Here is a 24,312-nt window from a genome sequence, read left to right as displayed (position 1 = left end):
TTTTAGTTCACCCTCATATTTTCCTATCATTATACAGACTGGCCAGTTGTCCTAACATTTTAAACAAATGCATTCAAATAAAGACAAGAAATACTACCTTTCATGTAAATGAAAAGCAAATCATTATTTCTCCTCATACATGAACTCAATTAAAAGTAACAAACCACCTTTAGGTAAACTTTGCAAATTATCATTCTACCAAATGCAATGCTTTTTTCACAGTTCAGTGTTCTTTAGAGAGTGATACAAAAACGAGCAGATAATTGCTGGTTAATTATTTCATGCAGCTCCTATAGTGTTCGGATTGGTTTAGTTTCCACACCGTGACTGTACAGGTTTTCCAAAAGGATGTAGTCATTGAAAAAGGCAAACGTTTAGCTTGGTTCTTTCAACCAGCTGACTATCAATGTTCACCAAATGGTTGTTTCATCAGACAATGCTACGTTGTTTGCTAATTTGATCAAAAGTGTTGCTTATTTTGCACCTAGTATCAGTTTACTTGGCTGCTGAGGTTACCGTATGAAGAGCAGAACAGCATAAAGAGATTATAATCTTCTGAATACAAGTATAAAAATGCCATTTCCTTTGCTTTGTATGTTATTTACATAGAAAAATATAGTTTTTGCAATACTAAAACTACTTGATGCTTCTCTGTTTTTATTTTGAGAATGAAACCAGGTTATAAGTTTCGTTTTTCTGGTGTAAAAACAGTTTTATTTGGCATTTCTAGCCAAACTGCTGTTTACCTGTCGCTCTTTTGGAGGGAAGCCCTTGATTGTTGCCTTTGTCGTCATGGTGGAAAACCTAACTGGTTAGCGCCGTCACCACTAGGCAGCCGCTTTGGCTGCAACATTCAGGAAACTGGTCAGAGTTGGTGGTTTCATGGTAGGCCCTGGGAGCCTTTACTTTTTGTCTTGGGGTGAGTGGGTGGTGGCTGTCGGTCCGCTTGCCTTGCACGGGTGGTTGTGTGTTCAGATCTGAGGTGGGGGGTGCATGGAAGTGTTTTATTACTGTGAAGGTCTGCTGCCGTGGCTGCCTTCAGGCTGGTTCTGCTCTCTGTTAAAAGTTATGTCAGTGGTCAGAAACCTCAGCCACCGTCACACATGATGTAACACACAGGGAGGCCAGAGGAAATCGAACAGGGCAGCCTGGCTTAGCGTCACATGCTGTTAGACACAACATCCTCCTGTATAGGTTATTACCTTACTCTGACCCAACCTTTGGTATGGAAAATATGCAAAGGTAGGAGCTTTGAGCGTGACGGAGCGGCAGACTTGGTGTCCGCTGAGCTTGCAGAACGCGTCATCCTCAAGAACCCGTGAACTTTTCAGCGGTTTGGGCAAAGATGCAGCAACAGCAGCCGCTCTCAGCCAGGCTGAACCCCTTGTGGTTTCTGGGGCATTTCTCACTCCACAGCCTTGTAATTTTGCGGTTTGGGGAGTGATTATACCCAGTTTGTTTATTGTCATAGTTTTTCTAGCCTTATGACTTGTATGTTCTCTGGCGGATATTTTGAAGTCCCAACTGGAAGCTTTAGGGGGGAGTTTATTATCACTTGCACTGATTGTTATCAGCTGCTCTTCACTTTCGCCCCTCTTATCTGGTGTTTAGTAAAAGCACCAGGAGTTTCCATCAGGAAACTTTCCCTCTAATTGGCTCTCTTTTGACCTTGGGAGATAAGTCATGCAACAAGTGAGTTGTGAACAAATTGGAAAGAATCGGTAAAGGTTGATCCTCTGCTTGACAAAGTCTGATGGAGCGAGATAAAGTCTGACAAGAACACAAAGATACTGGATGAGCTCATGGCCTCCCCCTCTGGCTTTGATGATGATCAACCAGCTGCTACCACAAGTCATCCTGCAGGAATTCACTCAGCAGAATAGATGGCACTTTTGTAAGGACAGTGTACAGCTCCCAAGTTTTCTGGGGAAGGGGGTTTCTTGCTCTCCCTCAAAGTCAGCGTCTACAAAGGGAACTTGATCAATGAATCATATGTGAAGTCCAAACATCTGGTAGGAGTTTGGAAATCTGGAGAAGACTGGAGCGGAGTGGGGGTGGATGGGTGGGGGGCAGCGTGACTTGGAGAGAGAGTGAGAGGGTACAGCGTGAAGACGTGGATCAGCTTCTGCCGGGAATACATTCATGGCTTCAAAGAGAGAGGAAAGGCTTTTTTATTTTGGACTCTGGACCATTTTTGGCTTTCTGAAGCGTTCCTAAGATGTCTTACAGAGTCTGGGGAACCGTGTCAGTTTATATCACTTTCCAGTTTGGACTAGTTTAGACAAAAAATTAAAATGTACGAATTAGAAAATATTTGAGTTGTCAGGTAATCTTAAAATAATTCCATCCCTATAATGACTTCTATCTCCTTGTTAAATAATTAGTTGACCTTTTCTGTGAACCTGTCTGACAGCATGAAGTAGGTTAAAAAATCTGAGAAAGCGTCACATCGTCTCATCTAGGGCTTTTTACACACAAAGCCAATTCATTTGTTTCTAACTTGTTTTTTTTTACCTTTGATTTGTTGCATTATTATTTTTTTTTTCTAGCTGATAAAAATCACAGTTAAATTCACACGTGTTTTGGAATTTAGACCCCCTTATGTCGGTGTTTAAATGTGTTCTTAAACTCGTTCTGGTGTGGATGGTACCGGATGTCTTTACAAGCATTGATTTCACAGATCCCAACGTTAATTTAAAGAATACATTAAATCTATGATGATCCATCATACAGTCCAGGTTTTCTAAATACCTCAGATTTTGTAATGGAGCTGGTTATTAAAAAGCCATCATTCATGAACGTACAGATAAGCTGATGTTTAATTCTCTGATGTCTGTAATATATAAACTGTCAGGGGGAAGTAGCTATGTTTGAATTTAGAAGATTCATACGAGTCCTGTTTCTGTTTCTTTTTTTTTTTTCTTTTTTTCCATAGAGCAGTAAAACCTCAGTGTCTAGACATCTCCAATTGAAATAATTACCATCACTGACAATTATTGTTCTGTAAGTAAAACAAACAACACCATGGGGGAAAAAATTGGACAAAGCAATCTTTTTCCTCACTTTGAAGATTGGAGCATAAGGTCAGCCTTGCTGTAGTGCTGTACGAATAGCCCAGCTAAAGAGACATCTCGTGTTTATGTTATTCTTTCAGATTAATTGGAGACACTCATTTCCCTCTGCTTATAATGTCTGGCGCCATTTGTAACAAATTACATCGTCATCTGATCTGAACCTGGGTTTTAATGCGGGAGCATGAGCCTGTGTTTGCCTCTGGGCTCGCTAGCGTGCAGTGCGGACGACCTGATGTTGTTGGAGCTCTTTAACGTCCAAGCTGGGCTTGGTGGGCCTAGCCACGGGTTCACGCGGCACCCCGGGGGTAGTGCACAGCTTCTCCTTTATCGTGCCTGTTTGTTTGGAGTGATTCTTGTGCTCCCCCATTCCCACCATGCAGCATCTGGGAGAACACGTGGCTCCAAGATGTGGGCCACCTTCAGAAGAGGAGCCTACCCTTCTAGCCCGACTGATTTCAAAGCGTCTGTCTGCAGCTTTGTTTAGTGTACAGGGAATGGCGGGAATGTGTTGGTTAAATATGCTCTCTTCTTGCCCCTCTAGGATTTTATATTTATTAGTGTTTTGGGAAAAATTTAGCTCATCAGATTTATCTTTATTATAGCGAATCTCGCCGGATGGCATATGCTCTTCGAAGCTGATAAGAGACTGTCCTCTTTTTCTCCCTCCCTGCTCGACTTGTGTGTAAATTGGTGGCCCGGAGCTGGTGTTAGCTTTGTGTACACTCTCACTGCAGTTTCAGAGCCATAAAGCGTCCCTTTAATGACAGGAAGAGCGGTGCGTTAGTTTGCGTCTGGCTTTCTGAATCGCAGGTTATTCTTTGACCAGCTTTATGGGCCTCTGAAATGGGCCTTTTCTGCTCTAGACGGCTCATCGCTGACATCACTTCACACTTTCAGTGAGCAAAGTTCACTCCCTGTTTATCCACTGAAGAAATGGAAAAGATAATGGCGACGTATTCCTATTTTTTGCAAGTCCTTAATTCCCCACGTCTCCCACAAACAGTACGGCAACCTTATTTTTGTCTTTTGTTCACATTTGTTTCAAGTCGGTTGGGATTGGGATTCCCGATGGGAGGTCGGAGAAGGAGAATGAACAGTTGCCTCTTCTGCAGTAAAGAGGTTAAGGTGAAGAAAAAGTTGAGCCAACAAGCAAAGCTCTTGATTTTCCATTCCAGCTTAGGATCCCCTCAGCTGTGGTAATAAGATATTGATTGTGATCAAAAGAACAAGAGCTCTGATACAAATGGCAGGAATTAGATTCCTCCTTAAGGTGGCTAGGTTTAAGGCAACCCAGTTTGGCAGCATGATGGATAATCTTCTCTCCTATTCTCTACCAAACTACTCACAATGGCAGCAACCAAATATTAGCCCCGTTGCTTAGACTAATACATTGGCTGGCTGATAGTTTTGATTGATTGTGGACAGTTTTTGGGGGGTAATACGTACTTCAATTTGAGAATTTATTAAAATTTGTTATCAGTGTCATTTTTATCATGTAAAAAAACAACAAAATTTGGCCCCCAAAATAGGCAGCACACGTTGGAGATTGGTTAGGCTGGTTTCAAAACAATAATCAGTATTGACGTAAAAAAAAAAACCCTATTGTTAAATCTCTCCTGCGGGTAAACCAGTTAATGGTTAAAATGGAGAAATAGTTGGCACATGTTTTCAGTGTGCATCCTGTGCGTGTTTAAAGGTGACGTTTGCCTTGTTGATTGTAGGAGGGAGCAGTAAATGGGTTGGTGGATTAAAATTCTGCATGTTGTAATCTGTAGGGGTTCTGCACTCAACCTTAGAGATGGGGATTTAGAGTAGAACAGTCTATGGGGAGCTAGCAAGGAAGTCATTGCAACGTTGATGCTTTCTGGGCATGATCTACTGTGAGCAGAATCTGGGCCAAAGCCTGAACCCACTAGATGGATTATATCTTCTCTCTGGTGTGGGAACACCTTGGCATCCCCAAACAAAGGATGTAACACTGTGTATAGAGAGGCTCCGATGAGGCAGGGTGAACAGATCTGTGAAGATGTTTTTGCACTTCTGTCTCTGTGCCACACAAAGTTCCCGCATTTGACTTGGGCAGATTATGAAAACTTCTTAAAAATAAATAAATTACTCAAAAAAAATTCAAACAACCTGCGTGGCTATAAAGCAAAGCCCTATTTGTCTGAGTTTTTGTTTTTCTTTATTGTCATAAAGAGGGGAGAGTGATAAGCTGCATTAATCTGCTCCGTCTGCCCCTTGTTTTGTTTCTTGCGAGGGCCAAAGAGGGTCACTACTTTCTGTTTTCTGTCATCCTGAAATCATCATAGAAATTATTCTAAGAAAATGTTTCACTGATTATTTATGCATGAGTCTGTCCCTCCTGCTATATGCGTGCTGTTCAGCTCCAAATCAGACTGCTTCCCCGTGCGATTAACAGATCTTATTTTGTATTTCACCAAAGCAGATGTTTTATTTTGTAATCATTCCTCTCTTCCTGTCAGACCCTTGAAATTGCAGCTGAATTGCTGCGTAGTCTGACTAAAATAAACCTGGGGTTCATCTCAGTCAGAGATTGTGTAAAATCGTGTCGGGTGTGATCGTCCCCATTGAATCTCAATTAGTGCTAAACCCCACGACCTCGTCCGATATGATCGAACGCAAAATAGGATCCTGTGTGTTTGGTGCTTTAGACAGAGAGATTGGAAATAGCCCTCTGTATCGCAGATCATCACTTATTCCCTCACTTGGTCTTCTTACATCATTTCTGGAGTTCTGCTGGGGGATTTTTGACCTTTTGCTGACTGATTGCAACAGCATGTTCAAAAACAATTGGAAGAAATTACAGTTTTTACCTGTGAGCTGTACAAAAATGGTTAAAGCACTGGAAACAGTTTCAGGTTAAGGATGTTTATAATTTAAATAGTGTTTAATATAAACGTGCGTTGCCACAAAATTTTAATACTTTTTTTAAAATCTAGAATCTAAAAGGAGGATTTAGCTCTTATTCCCCCCTCACATTTAGTTTTTCTGTAACCGTTTAAATGTTCGTCTTTCTGATTCCGTCACAGCCAGTTCCCCCAGAAATGGCCTTTAAGGGTTTAAGGTCACTTTCTGGAAAGCATTAACCGCCCTCTCTGTTTTTCCTTGAGAGGGAGGAGGCAGGGGGGTGAAGTCGTCGAGGCAGGAAAGGCAGTCTTATCACCATCTCCTGCCACAGAAGGTGTTAAAGCACTGTGAAACTTATCTGATATGATAAGTAAGAGAATAAATCTGTCTGGAATAAGTGGAGGGAACAAGAGTGAGTTGTGTAAACACACAGGTGGCTGAGAGAAAGGCACACACATGCCTGTGTACCGGTTCAAAAGACAGTTTTGTTTGTTTGTTGCCGTGGCCTTTAGCACCCGTATGGCAGGTTTAGCGCTCAAACTGGATTCCCCTTTCTGTTTTGGTGAGTCACTTCTATGTTTGCCATGCGCTTTCTTTTTTAGTCCAGACTTCAATCATTGGATGTTTTCTCTCAACCCAAAGACTGATATGTTTTCAGTGCCAAAAATCAGGTCAAGAAAGGCTTTTTTGTCTGCTCTTGGAGCACATGAATCACTCTCCATAGTTTACCCCGTTAGTGTGTTTATGTGGTGGTTGATTATACCAACCTCCAGGCAGAGGCCACTTGTGTGAACAGTGATTCCTAAGCTCTGCTCTAATGGCACCCGGTTGTATGGGTTCAACAATTCAGCCAAACAGCACAGAAAGGGAGGTCTCCCAGCACACCATTGTCAGTAGGGGGGTGTGCGTATGCACACTATGCCTCCAGGGCAGACACATGCTCTGCAATTATCTCGTCTCACACACCTAAGTCGGGGAAAAAAAATTGGCCAAAGAAGCTGTCATTATCTGCAATTGAGCACAGAAGACAAGAAAGGGAAATCCGTCAAGTTAGACTGTGATTGAGATGGATTGTTTTTTTTTTTTTTTAAGAAAAACAGTGCACCATGCTATTAACCCAGCCTGAACCACATTAGCTTCCTTAATATCTCTTCTTACTTTCTAATATGCATGGCGTGAAGTAACGGCTTCTTCTCCTTTTCCTCCTCCTGCCGCGGTCGTTAAGGCCACTCCGAGACTAGAGTTCCAGGAATGTGTCGCATCAGGAAAAATTGTCCGCAGCCTCTGCAGGCCGTCTGTCATGTCTGTATGGTAGGGGGGGTGGGAAGTGACGCGGGGCTATGGGTTCCCTTTGTCTCACCTAGAATAACCTTCACCTTTGCTGCTCTCTGCCAACGCAGCCTGCATTACTAGTGATTCCTGCCTCGTTTTAATTTAGTTTATTACGTCAAGAAAAATCTCATAAGATGAGAGCTTCATAAGCGGTGACCGTCGTCTCCCTGCCTTTTCACCTGTTTGACAGCAGTATCGCTGCACCGACAGACAAATCGCTTTCTAATAAGCCTCTCTTACAAGTGAATTGCCAGCTATTGAATACGCCGTTAGCCTAAAGTGCAAATTGACTGCAGCAGATGGATGGGCTGTGGGTCATGTTTGGAAAGTGAGCCAGGAGAGAGGCGCTCCGTATCGACAGTATTGATCCGGAGTCGTCCCTCGAAGGCCGACTGGATTTATGAACTGTAGTGTTTTCAGCAGTGCGGACGGATCAGGCTGGTTTGTCAAACTGGAAATGTAATTGTAATTGCTGCAACTTGTCATACACCCGAAAAAAACAACAACAAAAGGATTCAAATTACATATTTAATACCGCAAGTAAATGTTTTGCTTTTTTCCTGTTTTAGAAATCTGGGAAACAATAAGCTGGCCTCCCTCAGCACGGAAGCCTTTGCCAATCTTCCTAACCTGCGTGAACTGTAAGTATTCAACTTTATAAATCTGAATTGATTCCAGTAATAAAGTGCCTTGATAATATTTTAACCCCTTAACTTTCTGGGTATTTTTAACTTTACTAAATCTATGGATCAGAGTATATGGGAAACATTTCTAGCAAATAATGATTGGAAAAGCTTAAAAATAACCACCCCACAGCTTGATTCTGCCACCACTGTGTTTCGCCATTGGGGTGGCGTCTTCACAAGGGTTAGGTGTAGTGGTCTTTTCAAAACATAAAAGCAAAAAAACAGAAATAAAATGGAAATGCATCTCAGTTTTAGAGCTTTTTAAATCTAATATTTTCTCGCTCTAGTATCATGACAGAGAACTTGGCATAGCGTTGCTTTTGAAGAGGTACTCAGCACCCACTGCATGCTATGTGGAGGTTTCTATCAACTCACACCTTCTCCTTGCCGAAGAAAAACCTCCCTGGATTTCTTGCAGACAAACTGGAAACTCCTTTTTTTTGCTTCTCTCCTTTTAACACCAAATTTGTTTAGTTGGTTTTATTTCCCCTTTTTTCAAGACCTCTTTAAACACAACATTCTTTATTCCTGTTTTCTAAAACTTTCTCCCTCTTGATTATATACTGCTTTATGTAATATAACATAACCTTGTAAAATACTATGAGGTATGCGGTGGTAGCACGTCCAAGTGTGAAAACGTTGAAGGCGTGGGAAGTAAATGACTTGAAGCAGACCAATGTCAGTGTGATTCCCGGCAGCATCCTTCTGTGTTGCCTTGAACTAAGTCCAATTAAGAATTAAGTGGTGGTTTTCTATATTAAGCCTTCCCCTCCACCATCCGATACTGTGGCCAGCACTGGCCTTGTAAATATTTTATACGGTGAGGAGAGGGGCTTGGCTTTGTGTCACTCAGCACCAGTGCGCGGCACAAACACACACGGGTGCGGGCCGGCCGATAATACACGCACTGGTGACATCTCTGGCAGGCTGACCCACCAGTCATACGCTCCTGGACATCTGTTTTACTCCCGTGTTATTTTTGGTTTTTACAAGGATGACCTGCCGCTTGCTCTGCGGCAGACGTGACAAGTACTGTTTGAAATCCTTTGATTTATGTCCAGATCGAATTTAGCAAACTCACAAAGGTTCAAACCTTAGTGATGTCTTGAAAAAAATGTGTTTTAGGATCTTTCATACCTTTTCTTGTAACAAATCTTACTAATTTTGGATCTTATTTCTGTCTTTAATGTATAAAACATTAAAAGTCTTTGCTGTTTTTCTTTTTTTTTTTTTTTTTCGGGGACTTTTATTTTCTCTGACCTGTGGTTTGTTCCTTTCAGGCACTTGGATCACAATGAGCTCACGTCCATACCAGATTTAGGACAGGCTGCTTCCAAAATAACATCCCTCTACCTGTGAGTACTGCCCTGATTTCTGCTTGAAATGCTACCAGGAAAATATTTTCTTCCACTGTATTCATAAGCCATTAGTCTAGAGATTCCTCCGGATCTCAGACGTCACATCCATTTAACATGAAGGTTATTATTAATGTAACCCGGCTGCACCAAAGAGGATCAAAAACCCATTTCTCTTTTGAGCCCTGTTGCCGTCAATAAGGAGTCCTGTCTTGAGAGATTAGCACACGGTTAAGCAAGCGACGGCTCTTATTAGCCGGCTATGTGGTCCTGTCCACAGCGAGCTGCCGCTGCCTGTTTGGAGTGTCAGCTCGTATATGGATTCAACTCTGTTGCTCTCGGTTGTGAAACCGTGCCTGTTGGGGACTGCCTGCGCTGGCATCTCACTGGAGATTTACTGCCGTATTTGGGAAGGGCGTGTTTGCGCTTGTGTGTGTCACAAATGTGAGCTCAGCAGTCTATCAGCAGCTTGACAATTTATTTTTTTCTCCCCTCCAGCTTAGTCGAAACACTCATGTGATGTGGTCAGGTAACAACAAGTGAAGAGAGAGGAAACTGCTCACAAATTTCATGTTTTTGTGAGCAAGTTATAAAAAATGCGATTGTGATTAATATTGGCTGATTTACTGCATAACTGGATCAAACCGGATACCAGCTGGATAACACCTTAAAAATCAGATGGTTCAAATTGTACCTAAAGCCAAGTAACTGAGAGAAGAAGATTAAAAGTGAGCCAATTTTGGTGAGGTTTAAGGAAACTTCTCTTTTGTTTACCAGATGTTTCTGCCTAAAGAGAGCAAGAGTTTGAGCAGACAACAGGGAAGGCTTGAGATGGAGTTTCAGTTTTATCCTTTCCAGCCACGAGAAAAGGTTGAAATCTAGACAAGTCATTTTTTGTTAAAATAAGTGCATTTCTTCTTGAATTGAGGAGGTTAAAGAGACATTTTGCCAATGGAACAAGACAATTTACATTTGAGAAAACACAATTGCATTGTCTTATTTGAAGTGCATGTTATCTAAATATCTTATTATAGGAGTAAAGATAGGCATTCCGGTGGCAAACTCCTTTACCTACTCAAATTAAGGATAAATACATTTAGTTTAAGAAATGTTTACTTGTTTCTAAATCGTTTTCCAGTATCCTCTAATAATAAACAAGCTGGGAATACACACTGTTTACTGCTAATAATGCTAACTATGCTAAGCTCAGATGTAAAATCTTTGAAATTTGCCTTTTTTTAGTTTAGATAATTAGCTAATGATGGATGTGATGGAATAGGTGTTTAATTTCTCATGTTGCTGTAGAATCAGATAAAACATAGGATCGACATAAGAGGAGATCAGAAACTGTCCACAAAAATCTGCCCAGCCACAAAGAAATATTATATTGAGTTCCACACATTAGCATGTTCCCTTCCCTCACAGTAGAAAATGAACTGGAGCTCATTCAGCGGTAGCCGTTAGCTTTCCCGTTTAGCTTCTTTCACAGCGGCCGCCCGCTCGCTAGTGAAGCGCACAGCTGCTGCGTCGTGTCATGTTTGCTCATTGGCGTATCATTTTTCGGCGGCGAGCTTTTGTGGGAGTCACACACTCGCCTCTCCCTTGTGTGTCATCCGCCTGCTTCTCAGAATTCATCGTGATGCACCGATGTGGTCAGAATATTTCTGTGAGCTGTACATGGTTTATAGGAAGGAAGGGAGTTTGATTAGGCAACACTGACTGTTATACTACCCAAAAATGAGTTTCCTCTCTATCCCCTGTTTTAGTTTTAGGTAGATGTTGGTGCGTGTTGTTTAATTTTCTGTCAGTCCTTTTTTTTCCCCCTCCTGATCCAAAACAGATTGGAGCAAGTTCACCTTTACTTCCCCACTGACTGGAAAGTGGAGGCTCATCCAAATGAGCCGGGCTGTCTTTTTTTGGCCCTGACTTGAAGCCTGTTGCTGGGGAGGAAGGGCTGCTGTCCTGATGGGAGTGGAGGCTGGAGGGAGGGTCAGATTTTTACAAAGCTACGCAGCCGGCCAGAGCGAGGGCCCGCTGAAGCACTTGCAGCTGCAGCTGTCAGTCACATGGCTTTCAGTAAAACGGGTAACACGGCGCAGGGGAGGAAAGGATGAGAAAACGTGGTGGGAGCGAGGGATGAGGGATTTGAACAGTGTCAGATCAGGGTGACATCATAACGTGTCGAAAGAGGCGAGATTAGGGGAAGCGCTGAGGTAGTCTGTGGGAGGGTACAGGGAGCCAAATGAATGGAGGAGAAAAAGGCAGTGGGGAGCGAAACCAGGGTCAGCCATATTCCTAAACCTGAATCCAGTGCAAACTAGTTTGGAGCTATATAAACCGACGGGGGTGAGGGTGTGTTTGTGAGCTGGCAGCGTCTTTGCCACCGGCTGGAGGCTGTCTGGAATGCCGTCTGACTGCAAGTCTGTGTGAGACGGCGGTTGACACACATGCGACAAAAATGACAGAAAAATCCTGTCTTCAGACAAATTCATCAAATGGTAACCGCTCCAAAAGACTGGGAGCCGCACATATATGGATGCTGACGTCTGCCGAGGCTCACAGCCTGTCTGTTTGGAACGGTGGGATGTTCACTGGAGCCTTTGTCATGCAACCCACTTCAGGAAAGGAAAACTGACCGTTTCACTTTTTTTTCCAGCCTTCCTTTTAACAGGGAAGCATTTAATGCTTAACTACTCCTGTCTTTGGCCTTGGCCCTATGCTTTTCTTGTGTGATATTAGCTCCATAAGCACTCTTTTATCCTGCTGACTGGCGGTTTGCACCAACAGATTGGAGATGGGGCAACTTTGCATTAGTCGGATTCATAAAGGCGACATGTTGTTCAAAGGACTTGAACCTTAGAAATGTTGTCAAATTTAGCTGCTTTTGAAGCCGTAGCATTGTAGAGCCCTGAAACTGGTAAACATCCCATTGCCAGTCTGAACACAGATCCAGAAAACGACCAACACATTGACTTGATTGAGGAACTAAGTCTGCGCCGTCTAAACAGCAGAGGCCAGGCTCCCACAGTTCCAACAATGCATTTGGCAGGCCTGTTGAAGCCCTGCAGAGTCCCAGAATGTGACAGCAGGGTGGCAAAGAAAGAAAAAAAACGAGAGAGAAGTTTTTAAAAAGAGTGTTTCAAAGTGATGATCAGTGCCTGATCAGCGTGGGATAGAAATCGGCCCCCAGGATGATCAGGGTTTTAAATAACACTCCTTTTTTTTTCTGTAGTCGTCCAAACAGCCGACATTTAAGTTGACAGCTGTGGTGTAACGGGGTCCCTCGCTTTAAAAAAAGAGGGTCGGAATGAGCGAACAGTGGGACAGGTCATGGAATTTACTGCGAATAAAATCCTCAGACATTATAGAGAAGGAGAGACCTCTTTACCAGAGACGTCAGCGGCCGGATGAGAATCGGTTTCTGTAAACACGCCCATTGTACCGCGGAGGACTTCAAACGCGTTCGGTGCGCAAGCTTCATCTGTCCCCATCACACAGCTGGGAACCAAGAGAGAGCTCAGAGTTTGAGACCAATCTGTTTTTCCCAGCAAGAGGTCACCAGCTGTTGACCCCACCTCACCCCTTCATCTCCCCCCTTGCTCCTCCCACACCCTTTCTTTTTTCCCTCTTTTCTGTGCTGCGTTTGCTCACTGTAGCCACTGTCTGTGCCTCTGTCCCCTGTGAGGATCTGTGTGCTCATCCTTAACCATTTCTGCTGCTGTTTATTCAGGTGGGCCACTGTGGTGTGCCCCACCCACCCTCCTCAGAGACACCAGAAAGTGTGTGTGTGTGTGTGTGTTGATCTGCTGGTGCAGAGCCAGACAGGAAGTAGGGACTGGCTTTGTTTTTATGAGGGTTTCTCATGGAGCACCTGCTCTCTCTCTCTCCTGCATTTTGACGCACAACCTTGCTCACACCGAGCATGATAAAGTCCCTGAAATAATTTTATTCTGCCACGTCTTTTTCCTTTTTATTACCTCTTTTTTCCTTTTTATTACCTGTGGAATTTGCCTTTTTCCAAAACAGACTTTCCTAAAAAGCAGAAAGATAACAAAACACAGATAAAAAGAAAAATGCACAAAAAGTGAAACGGACTGTATAATTTTAGCCTGTTTTTTCCTCATTTAGACACATTACAAAAACAAACCCGATGTGTTTTGAAGAGCTTGTAGATGAAAGTCCAACACAATGTAACACATTATTTTGAAGAAAAGGGAAAATGGAGACTGTTGGTATTTTCTTAGAGACTTGTTTACTTCATCCTGCCAGAATCTGTCGATAGCTATCAGCTGATGGCTCCTAAAATCTGCTCTTTATGGAAGATGGAAAAGAGTTTAGCTTTGAGAGATTTGCAATTTACAAACACATGGAAGAAGATTTCCTGCTTGGATCAGATCAAAAGGAAGATATTTTTTTTCATCAAATATGCAAAATGAAAGCAGGCAGAAAACTAACCTAAAACAAGGTGATGGTTGCATGCTACTGCGGGATTACCTTCATTCACAGGTTTACATAGAAAAAAGGGGAAGGAAGATTTCGAATTCAGCAGGAGAAAATAGAATTTATAACCTACAAGTGATTGATTATCGGGCTGCATGATTTGATCCAATAATCCAGTTTGTTTTTTATGAAGATCTCGTTTTTGAAGTGTTTTTTTTTTTGACTCCTTAGGCTTCTGTAGTTCAGAGTTACAACAGCATGTCTCTTTCGGTTCTAAGAAGTTTATTTAAAATTTATAAACTAGCTTACTGGGTAATACGGGGAGCTGCAAACATGTTTGTTATACTTTCATTGTTTACAATCCAGCGTGAGACAAGTTGTTTCACAAGCATGAATCACTGCTTGTGTTTTAGTCGCACTATGAGTTTAGGTCAACTGAAATAACTTTTTTAATTTATTTTATTTATTTTTTTATGTTTTTATTAAACTAAAGGGATTAAAAAATACAATAATCAAAGATTTTATTCAGGGTTTTATCAATAATGTTGGAGCAACAATTCACTATCCTCCCCCTTATTTTGCTGCACTAATCTCATACTTTGGGGATTTTAAAAGATCCATTTTCAAAACAAAGTAGGGAACTTTTGTTGCACACTTTCTGCTATTTTCATTTCTTTTTAGGCAAGGCATCCTGAAAGGGATTCTCAGCCCTATTTAAAACCTAGTTGTGTGTTGACCTGTGTGCTTCACCCTGCGGAGGACTTTCATCCTCACTGCTGTCACACAGGCTGGTGGTCTTCTAACAAGTACCTCCAAACAGTGAGACAAAGGGCTGTCAAACATGCCCATGTCTCTGGTGTAAAGCATCCACAGTGTGAGAAAACCTGCAGCAGGTCGGGCAGAAAGAAAGGCATAAACCTTTAGCTTCTATGTCACCTCCATTCAGAGACGCGCTGCCATCACTGCGTCTCTCCTCACAGTCGGTGACGGCCTCTTTGTCCTTCCGGTTGTTTACAGAAGGCCTGCTTCTGTTTGGGAGCTCTTAAAGAAGACACTTTGTGGTGGATAAAGACCACTTTGTTCTGTGTACTTTGCTCTCGCTGTGCCTAAGTGGACTTAAAGAAGTCAGAGTGGATTTGGACCCCTCCCCTTTCCCTGATTGATAAACTGTACGCTGAGGCGAAGCAAAGACATTTCCAAACACACCTCATGTTAAATATTTTTCCTTTTTGTTTTCAGGCATCATAATAAGATCCGCAATATAGATGGCAGACGAACCATAGAGCTGGTTTCTGTGGAAAAGCTGGACCTGAGCAATAATGACATCACTGATCTGCGAGAGGACGGCTTTCCCGCCGGACTTCGCATCAGAGACCTGTAAGTACCTCAGGAGGCGGATGTTTACATTTTTGTGTTAATCTCTACTCAAAATAACTTCTAAGAAGTAAGAATTGCTTTGTTGTAAATGGTGTGTGTTGACGCTGCAGTTAGAATTTTTTTTTTCTTCTTTCTTTTTCAGATACCTCAGCAACAACAAGATCAGCACACTGGAAGTTGGAGCGCTGGACCGTCTGGGCTCAACTCTGCAGGTTTTGCGCCTGAGCCGAAACCGAATAAGCCAGATCCCGATCCGAGCCTTCCAGCTTCCAAGGCTCATCCAGCTGTGAGTGCCGCTCTCTTTTATGGCTTTGGGTCTCAGTCAGTGTGACCAGTTCACCTCAACAGTAGAATGGAGGCTGGAAATGAATGGTTTTCCCCTGTCTTTCCTTTTCAGAGTTAATAGAATTGAAAGGATTTAGGAGTTTAGATGAGGAGTTGGTTTCCTGGTGTCTGTTGATCTGGCTCTGTGTGTTTTAACATTAAGAACACCGTTAGTGTGAGCTATACCTCCAGGGGTGGATAAGGTCTGACAAGGTAAACACCACTGTTGTATTATTAGTGATTTACTGCCTTCCTCCATATCCCCAAAGTGCTTAGTTCAATCCCAGCACCACGGTCCATTATCCTCATCAGTGCAGACCCATTTTGTAGCTCAGCACCTTTTCTTGGGGGAGCAGAGCCGTTTGTGTAATTGGAGTACGGTTCTCCAGGTGCCTTTTGTTGAGCAGGTGGTCCCGTAGACAGCATACCTGTAACTGCTAGGGGCGACGTACTTTAGACATTAAAGAAACCGTGTGGAGGAAACTACATCTGCTTTATGCACCCTATTCCTTTTGATAATAAGCTTTATTGTTGGTTGCTTTTTTCCTCCTACAGAGAGCTGAACAGGAACCGTATCCTTCAGATCGAGGGCCTAACCTTCCAGGGACTGTCCAGCTTGGAGGTGCTGAAGTTGCAAAGAAACAGCATCAGTAAACTGACTGATGGAGCCTTCTGGAATCTGTCCAAGATGAAAGTCCTGTACGTAAAAAAATGTCGGATTAGAAATGTCGCTGAAACCTGTGTTAAAAAAAACACCAAAGGGGGGTTTTTACTCAGCACTGTTGAAGAATGTTCAAAAAGATGCCAGTTACTCTAAAGCTACGTTCACACTGCAGCCTGAGGTCCGTTTTCTTTTATTTGCCAATATGCAACCTGTATCTGATCTCTTCAAGGCAGTCTGAATAACAGAGGTCTAAACTTTTCAAACATGATCCACGTCCGTCTTTATAGCCAGATCACAATCATCCAACCTGTATGTCATTAATTCTCGACAAAAGTCAGCGTTCTACGTCCTGCTGAACGGAAGATGGAAGAAAAACAACTGTGTCGGACGATAATAAGGAAAGCAGTCTTTCTTTTTTTTTATCTGTCTAAAAGGATCTTCCTTGTTGATGTGCTGGCTCCGGCTGGAAAAGAAAACAAAGATCGCAAGATGCGCTGAAACAATTAATTAATCATGATTCATTGATTATTTGAATAACTGTCAACTGATTTAGTAATCGATTTATCGTTAACTGTAGATTAGACCCCCAAAACATAACATTTGTTGAAAGAGCAACACGCTTAGATCAGTTATTATACCAAAGTTGTAAAGAATTTTACAAACATTTTTGCTTTGAAGATGAAAAACCTTCAAACACTCTAAAACTTGAGTGGCTTAGCTTTAGCTTCACCTCGTTTACATTCTCAAGGAACCGTTTTCCATCCTATTACTAATTTATTATTAGAAAAAAATAAATGACAGATTATTCGCTTAGCAAAATGGCGCTAGCTCCAATTTCTACCATCCTTGTTAATTTCCGTGGACACAGAGCACGCTCCCTACTGGTTACCGCGTTGCGCTCTTCATGCAGGACATTTCAGTTGTGGATACAGTTCAAACAGATCACATACAAGTTGCATATATATGGAAATCTTAACGACTTCAAAGAATTGAGCATTAAGGCCTGCAGTGTATCCTCTGTATCCAAATTGCATGAAGATAAACTACAGTTTAATTCCCTTATTTTTTTGCTTCACAGACATTAAATTAAGGAAACTTAAAACATTTTTGAAATTATTCAAAGCGAAGTGGTCTTTGCCACAAACGACATAGATGTGGGGGTGTTGGCTCAGATAGAATATGTAGCAGAAAGTTATATCATTCCTGCTGGAGAGCAAATACTTTCTGCTTTTGTATTTTTCCTTAAAGGAAGTGTTTTCTCTTGCAGCCACCTGGAGTACAACAACCTGACTGAGGTGAACAGCGGCTCCTTGTATGGCCTCAGCTCCCTCACACAGCTCTTCCTCAGCAATAACTCCATAGCCCGCATCAACCCTGATGGCTGGAAGTTCTGCCAGAGGCTGAGGGAACTGTGAGTACCTCCCTGACGTAGAGCTTCAGTGTTTAGATGGCGATTGTTCACCCTTAGGTGCTTTAGTGGGTTTCAGTAACCCAACTCTCTCCGTCAGCCTTCGTTGTGGGTTAAATGACATTTTGCTTTAACACTCTATCCGCTACGCCATTCTCAGGATAAGCCTGTTTATCCCATAATTAGAGCTGGGCTCAACGGTGCACAAGCCCTTCGACAAGAGTTTTTGTCCCGGTCTGTGAAGCCTGAGGTTTTGGCAAACGGCCGTGTAATCCTCCACTGTTTGTGTTGTGGTAATTACACCAGAGGATCACCTCCTCATCCTTTGTCTACTGAGTTATTATCTGCAAGTCTCTCCCCTGTGTTGTTGACATGAGTGTCGTAATGCTGCTTTAAAGCCGTCGCTAACCGTGAGGTAGCCCTGGTTATCTGTGGCGCCTCTGCTTGTTTACGTGCTGCAGTCTGAGGGGATTAAGTGGTGGACGGCATACATTCGCGTTTGCTCTGTGTATCTCAGTGCTGCTTCCTGTGTGCACATCTTATGAATGGCAGATTGCTTCCCGAACACAGCGGTCCCCGTTCGCATGGATTTATTATCCATAGAGCTATGATGACCGCAGCGGACGGTGAGGCGGTTGGCCCGTCTTTATGAGGAGCTTGTTATTGCATTCCCACTGCGCCTGGCTGAGCTGGTCATTGGGGGGGAATCTCTGCACACATGACTGGTCAAGCAGACCTGAAGCCTGGTTGCAGAGATCGACACAGAAGAGGCCAATAAAATACTATGTTTGAGCATTGGAAAGTTCCTGCTTCAGGATTTATGATCATTAAGAAGCTAAAGGCTAATATGTTAAAAGAGGAGATCAGGGGACCATTTTTACTAGAATGAAATAAAGTCTATAAAAGTCAGATTTTTATTGGTTTTCAGATCTTTTTATTTCGCCCTTTATTTAAATGTGGTTCTGGGTCCTCTAATATTTAAACTTTTTTATTCAAAATTAAATGCAGTAAAGACTAAAGACTGACCATTTTCTTATCTAAGGTTGAATTAGATCTGTTGTTCAACTGAGTCTGTTAAAATACAAATAAAAAAAGAAAACAACAGCTATTTTTTTTTTAATTAATATTTTTTTTAATTAGCACAATGTAATCTGATTTGCAAGCCCCCATACCTGGTTCACATTGCGAAAGTTCACAATCAATGGCTGATTGTGGGGAAAAAGGTAGATGTTACAGGTTCGGTCCTGCTGGGTGGTGTACTGCCACACAGAAAGAGCAACACGTGAACAGAGGTCAGGGGTAAATATTAACATCGATTCGGCCATTTTTTGTCTGTATTAGTAGAACTGGGCTGATTTTTAGGGGCGATGTTCGTTTCCATCCAGTTACTGTTTTTATTTCAGGTGAGGGAGGAGGGCGGTTTGGTCATGTGACAGTTATGGTAATGTAGCAAAGGATTGTGGGTGGTTATATGAAGCAGACCAGCATTGTCAGCAACGTGGTCAAGTTTCATGGTGCCAGAAAGAATAATTGGCAATCGGCCATGACGACTATATAATTATTGAGTATTGATATCTGGGAAACCTGAACAGAATTCGCTGAGGAAAAATTCAAATGTCAGGAAATCTCACTAACCATCCCCAGACATGAGTTCAGGGTAAATAGATGAACAGGCAATGGTGGTTTTTACATGGGAAAATTATAAACGCAGTGGAGCAGCTCTACTCTCAAAATATGACACAAGTCAATTATCCTCTTTCTGATTGGCTAAACATCATGCTGAGGGACACTACATGTTGGATGATAACAGCCAAGACAATCCAACAGAGCAGATCCCTCCTAATATACGCAGCAGGACTATGTCTTAAGATCATCTTTAGAGCATCACGGTAATCGGTGCGTCTCACAAAGGGAAGATCCATTATTCGGTTTCTTAAAATCAGAAACAGGACCTGTGTAAAACTTTTTTTCCACCCCAGTTTTTTTATGCTTCCATCTATTATATAATCAGAAGGTAATACCTGAGAGAAGCCAGGAAAAAACTTGTCTGTGTGTCTTTTTCTTAAAAAAAAAGGCTGAAAGCAGCTGGATTTCTGTGAATCTTTAATCAGGGTAAACTAATGACACATTCAGCTGGTTTATAATATCCTTACCAGAACTGTTTCTCCACGGCTAAATGAATGGATCTCAGCTCTGCTTTGTCATCTGCTGGATCTGTTAAAACTTACATTAGGAAAAAAAAGACCTCATAAGTCTGTTTCTCTATGCCCCATCCCCTCTTCCTCTGTCCAGGAATCTGTCCTACAACAACCTGACCCGTCTGGACGAGGGGAGTCTGGCTGTGCTGGGGGAGCTGCACTCGCTGCGGCTGGGCCACAACGCCATCAGCCACATTGACGAGGGAGCCTTCAGGGGCCTGAAGGCCCTAAGAGTCCTGTAAGTCCACCACTCTGAGACTTTATGACCAATCCCCTCTCATTGACATTAGGCCCCTGCTGGAGATAAGGTCAGAGGTTCCACTGAAAGCTGAGCTGGTAAATATTGGTGTTGCCTGAGTGAGATTTGATATTTATGCTCAAGTAGTTCCTTAACGTGCCTTTCCAGAGCCTGCCATTAGCATTCATGTATAGTCCTGTTGCTTCTAGAACCTGAGGATAAATAAAACTTTTCTGTTGCTTCCAGCTTTTCCATTAACAGCCTAAATAAAATAAAGGGATAGGAAAAAAAAAACAGTTGTTGGATAAATCCCTTAAAGCCTTTTGGGTCTTGGGAAGAAGAAGGAAAAAAAACTGACAGTAGAGCCAGATCTTCATAAAGCAGATCTCAGAACAGGCTGATGAGCCAAGGCACACACATCCGACACACTTGGGGAGGCTTGTTTACTGGCCACAGAGGAAAGAGACTAGCACTTTGGATGAGTTTTCATTTCTGCTGCTTTATCTCCTCATCCCCCTTTTTTCCTTTTATTTTTACCGTCTGCTTTTGCTGTCATCCCTGCATGTCGCCTTATAACCAACACCTCCTATGCCTCGTTAAAGTATTCAAACCCCTTAGATTTTTTCATCTTACAGCCACAAACTCCAATATGTACATTTCTGGGTTTTTTTTATAGAGTAATTTTCTTGTCTAAACCTTTGCCCCAGTGTCTGTTGAGGCAGGTCTAATCTAATCAGGGCAGGGGAGAGCAGGCATAGGCAGGACCCTCAAAAAGAGCTGGGGGAGCTTTAATTGGGGATGTGCTGCTGGTTGTGCTGGCATGGGGCTGGAGCCTACATCAGGGTGTGAAGCTCCAAACAAACCAGCCTGCCCTCTAATTCGAAGGCTCATCTCCCCCACCCCCCTCCGCTTTTGCATCTCCCTCAGCTCCATGGCTGCTCATCCATCCACCCCTGGCTTTGCTTTAACGAGGCAGTGGCGATTCAAATCCAGCCAGCCAGAAAGTGTAGGAAATTGGCAGGCCCATTGGAGCCCCATAGCAAAGACAGCAGCCAGCAGAGACTGAAAAGGAGCGGAGGGGATACAAAAGATGCTTGGAAGGTGCAGGGAGGAGGAGGTGCAGCTGACCATCAACCTGAAAGGGTTTCCTTAGGTTTGGAGGAAGGTCTTTTGTTGATTCAGAGGAGTTCACAGAACCGGAGGGTTTTTTCTTTTTGATCTACATGCAGAAGGGTTAGCAGTGGCGTCAGCACAGCTATGACTTCAGCTTGCATTCACAAACTCCCAATACGCTTTTTATACCCATTGGTTCTCTTCTCTATCTGCCTGACCATGGCAAAGCTTTGGCCTTGGATGTTCCCTACCCGTTGACCCCTCCAGCTCCAACCAGGCATTATGCTCTCGCCCAGCCCCATGCATCATGCATTTGTTTCCCTGCACAGGGGGGCTCGCGTCCCTACACTCACTCGCATGGCTCACTCCTCCACCCCTCTTGAAGGAAAGAATGCGCTCGGTTGGCACAGCAGAGCAGCAGAGGGGCTTTTTCAGGCCAGGTGCAGATGGGGGAGGGTTGGAGCGTGGGCGAACTGGCAGCCCATGACTTCAGGGCCAGCTCTGCCAGGGCTGGGAAAGTTTGGTCCTTCTTATCCTCTTCTCTTCTCTGCAGGGAGCTGGACCATAACGACATCTCTGGCACAATAGAGGACACCAATGGGGCCTTCGCTGGATTGGACAAGCTCAATAAGCTGTGAGTGTCTTCCACTCGTTCATTTGTTATTCCCCCTCCTCAGACACCCTCACAATCTAACAGCCGGTTATGGCCTGGTTCTTAGAAAACAGTTTCCGATTAGATCAAACGTTTCCAGCCGGGTCCTTATCTACTTTTCACTGGCAGCCAAGGTTTTAAGGAGGCCATTAGAGACATTGGCTATAGAAGCATAGTAAGGTTTGGCTTCTTTCTCAGTGAATCAGGGATGGAGGGACGTCCAGGTGATTGTAAAGCAATGCTGTTACCTCTTTAGATTCAGCACTCTGGTTGACGGCTGCAGGACGTTAATCCTCAACAATTTCTTCCTCTTCATCCTTTAGTCTCCATCTGATAATTAGCTCCTTGTTCGGGTAAAGCTGGAACAGAATAATCACAGGATGTTGTTGGCCTCAGTGCCTCGCCCCATGTAGCTCTGATCCTCAGGAGCCTTTCAGCTTTTAGGTGTGAATCTTTTTAATGATTGGCTTTATGGCGAGACAGAGGAAGAAGATAGTTCAACAAACATTAAGTACATGTAACCTGGTGTTTCCAACCTTTGCTTAAAGGTCAGCTTTATTTCTTCCCCTAAATCTCTATTATCTTAGAATCAATCAAGCCAAGCGGCACTTGTGTCTGTGAAGTTAGCGATTTGTGAAATTGGAGCTAGAGGGGAAGTTTTAGTGGCTATGAGCGGCAATCATCAACCTGCAGGATGAAAAGACGACGTCCAGCCAAGATGGTTCCCAGTGTGAGAGAGGCCGAGAGAAAGAGCCCAAGAAAGTAGGAGAGAAAAGGCTTTTCTTTGAGCTGGTGGGGGGTTCTCTCCCCAAAAGGCTTATTTCTATTTCTGCTTCATGCCTCAGCTCCTTTCAACCCCCCCAATTCCCACTGTCTGTTGTTGGAAGCTGAGAGAGGGTGAAATTGAGGGCCGTATTCAGTCATCAAACATCAAACGCCTCTCCTGCCCCACCCTCTGACCCTGCCCCCTTTTATTTAGTTTTTTTTTTTTTTTTGTCATGACGGAAGCAGTCCCCTGCATCCCAAAGCTTTCAAGGCGAGCCATGGGAAAAAGAAAATGTAGAAGGAGGAGGACTTCAAGTGTCCAGCAAAGTCTGATCCTGTCACGTTCAAACCAATAACTTCAGTTTATTTGATAAGAATTTGATCAGACAGATGGACATAGAGCGGACAATAACTCCAGAAGAAGGGGAATACTATGTTGCACTTTTAAGCTGGTGTTCAGTGGAGATGTTGGCTGATGGTGGGTTTATAAAGCTGTTAGCTGGTCACTGTTGTGATTGGCTGCTTTTAGTGTGTGTGAATGAGCTTGAACTCCTGTCCCTGGTGAAGCTGATCTCCATTTAACCTCGGGAAAAAAACAGTGCTACACTCAAACACACACATCAGCACCTGGTTGTTGCTATTTTACTCTAATAAAGATAAAATTAGTCCTTTAGCCCTATTTCTTTACACTCACCCTTCCTCCTTGATAATCTCAACCCAGTTCAGATTTCCAATACCCCAATCCCTTTTTCCTCTTATCAGATTCAGCCTTGCTAATTGTGCTCCCCCCCTTCTTTTTTCTCTCCCTCCATCAATCGGCGCCCTGCATGTTTTTTTGACGGCAGGACTCTGTTTGGAAACAAGATCAAATCTGTGGCCAAGAAAGCCTTCGCCGGCCTTGAGACCCTGGAACACCTGTGAGTATCCCACAGCAGAGCGATGGGGAGGGAGACAGCTGGGTGTAAAGACTGGGGTGGGTCTGAGGTTGCCCTTAAAGTAATGGCAGAAAGGCGGTTGCTGCAATTTAATAGGATCTTTGTAAAAGGAGAAGACGAAGCATCCAGCTGCCTCTCTCTCTCTCAGAACTCCCCTCCTGCTTTATTAAGCACATGGTGAGCTGTGGTGTAGAAATGTAGTCGCTATAAGATTATTTTTTTCACTCCTTTTGCTTATTTAAGGTGATTAAAAAAAAGGTTGATATGAAAAACCTTGATATCCCCCCCAGCTTGGTGTAACAGCTGATGTTCTGATTTCTTACATGCCAACAGGAACTTGGGAGAGAACGCGATCCGTTCCATCCAGCCCGATGCTTTCAGCCAGATCAGGAACCTGAAAAGCCTGTGAGTAGCATCTTTGATTTAAACATCATTGACAGTGTCCCACCAACATACTAGAACCACATGTGAAACACCATCTGGGAGTCACGGATGGCTAAGACCTGGAAGAAGAATGACAGTTTTCCAACATTTTGTCTCCAAATTGGGTTTTGTTTTGTTTTTTTGCCTATCTAAAGTCAGTACCATCAACCCACCATACTAAGGATGGATTTTGGTTTGAGTATCACATTAAAAGAGGTTTAAAAAAGGAGACTAAATCCATAATAAAAGTGTAAATATAAGTCCATTTTTCTTTAATTAGTATGGTTCCCTTGATTTGAGCAGGTAAGGCAATTTACCAATGGAATTAAAACGATTAAAATACTGAACAGATCATCTTTATTACTTGCTCAAATAATACATATGCTCGGCTAAGTGTTGTTCTATGATATTAACTCCTAATAATGCGGTTAACGTTTCTGGATGCAACAAGAATCAA

General features: G+C 43.0%; 1 protein-coding gene across 1 annotated transcript in view; it reads left to right on the top strand.

Moving 5' to 3' along the window:
* lrig1 (leucine-rich repeats and immunoglobulin-like domains 1) overlaps positions 1–24,312 on the top strand; it is a 35,911-nt gene that overhangs the window by 6,026 nt on the left and 5,573 nt on the right. The window contains exons 2-11 of the mRNA XM_015385282.1: positions 7,847–7,918; positions 9,244–9,318; positions 14,998–15,135; positions 15,278–15,421; positions 16,015–16,158; positions 17,391–17,534; positions 19,824–19,967; positions 21,634–21,714; positions 23,343–23,414; positions 23,766–23,837. Coding sequence (XP_015240768.1) covers positions 7,847–7,918; positions 9,244–9,318; positions 14,998–15,135; positions 15,278–15,421; positions 16,015–16,158; positions 17,391–17,534; positions 19,824–19,967; positions 21,634–21,714; positions 23,343–23,414; positions 23,766–23,837 — 1,086 coding nt within the window. The remainder of the gene's footprint in view (positions 1–7,846; positions 7,919–9,243; positions 9,319–14,997; positions 15,136–15,277; positions 15,422–16,014; positions 16,159–17,390; positions 17,535–19,823; positions 19,968–21,633; positions 21,715–23,342; positions 23,415–23,765; positions 23,838–24,312) is intronic.

Source organism: Cyprinodon variegatus, unplaced genomic scaffold (genome assembly GCF_000732505.1).
Source record: "Cyprinodon variegatus isolate N-32 unplaced genomic scaffold, C_variegatus-1.0 Scaffold335, whole genome shotgun sequence".
NCBI lineage: Eukaryota > Metazoa > Chordata > Actinopteri > Cyprinodontiformes > Cyprinodontidae > Cyprinodon > Cyprinodon variegatus.
This window is presented reverse-complemented; position numbering and strand designations above follow the sequence as displayed.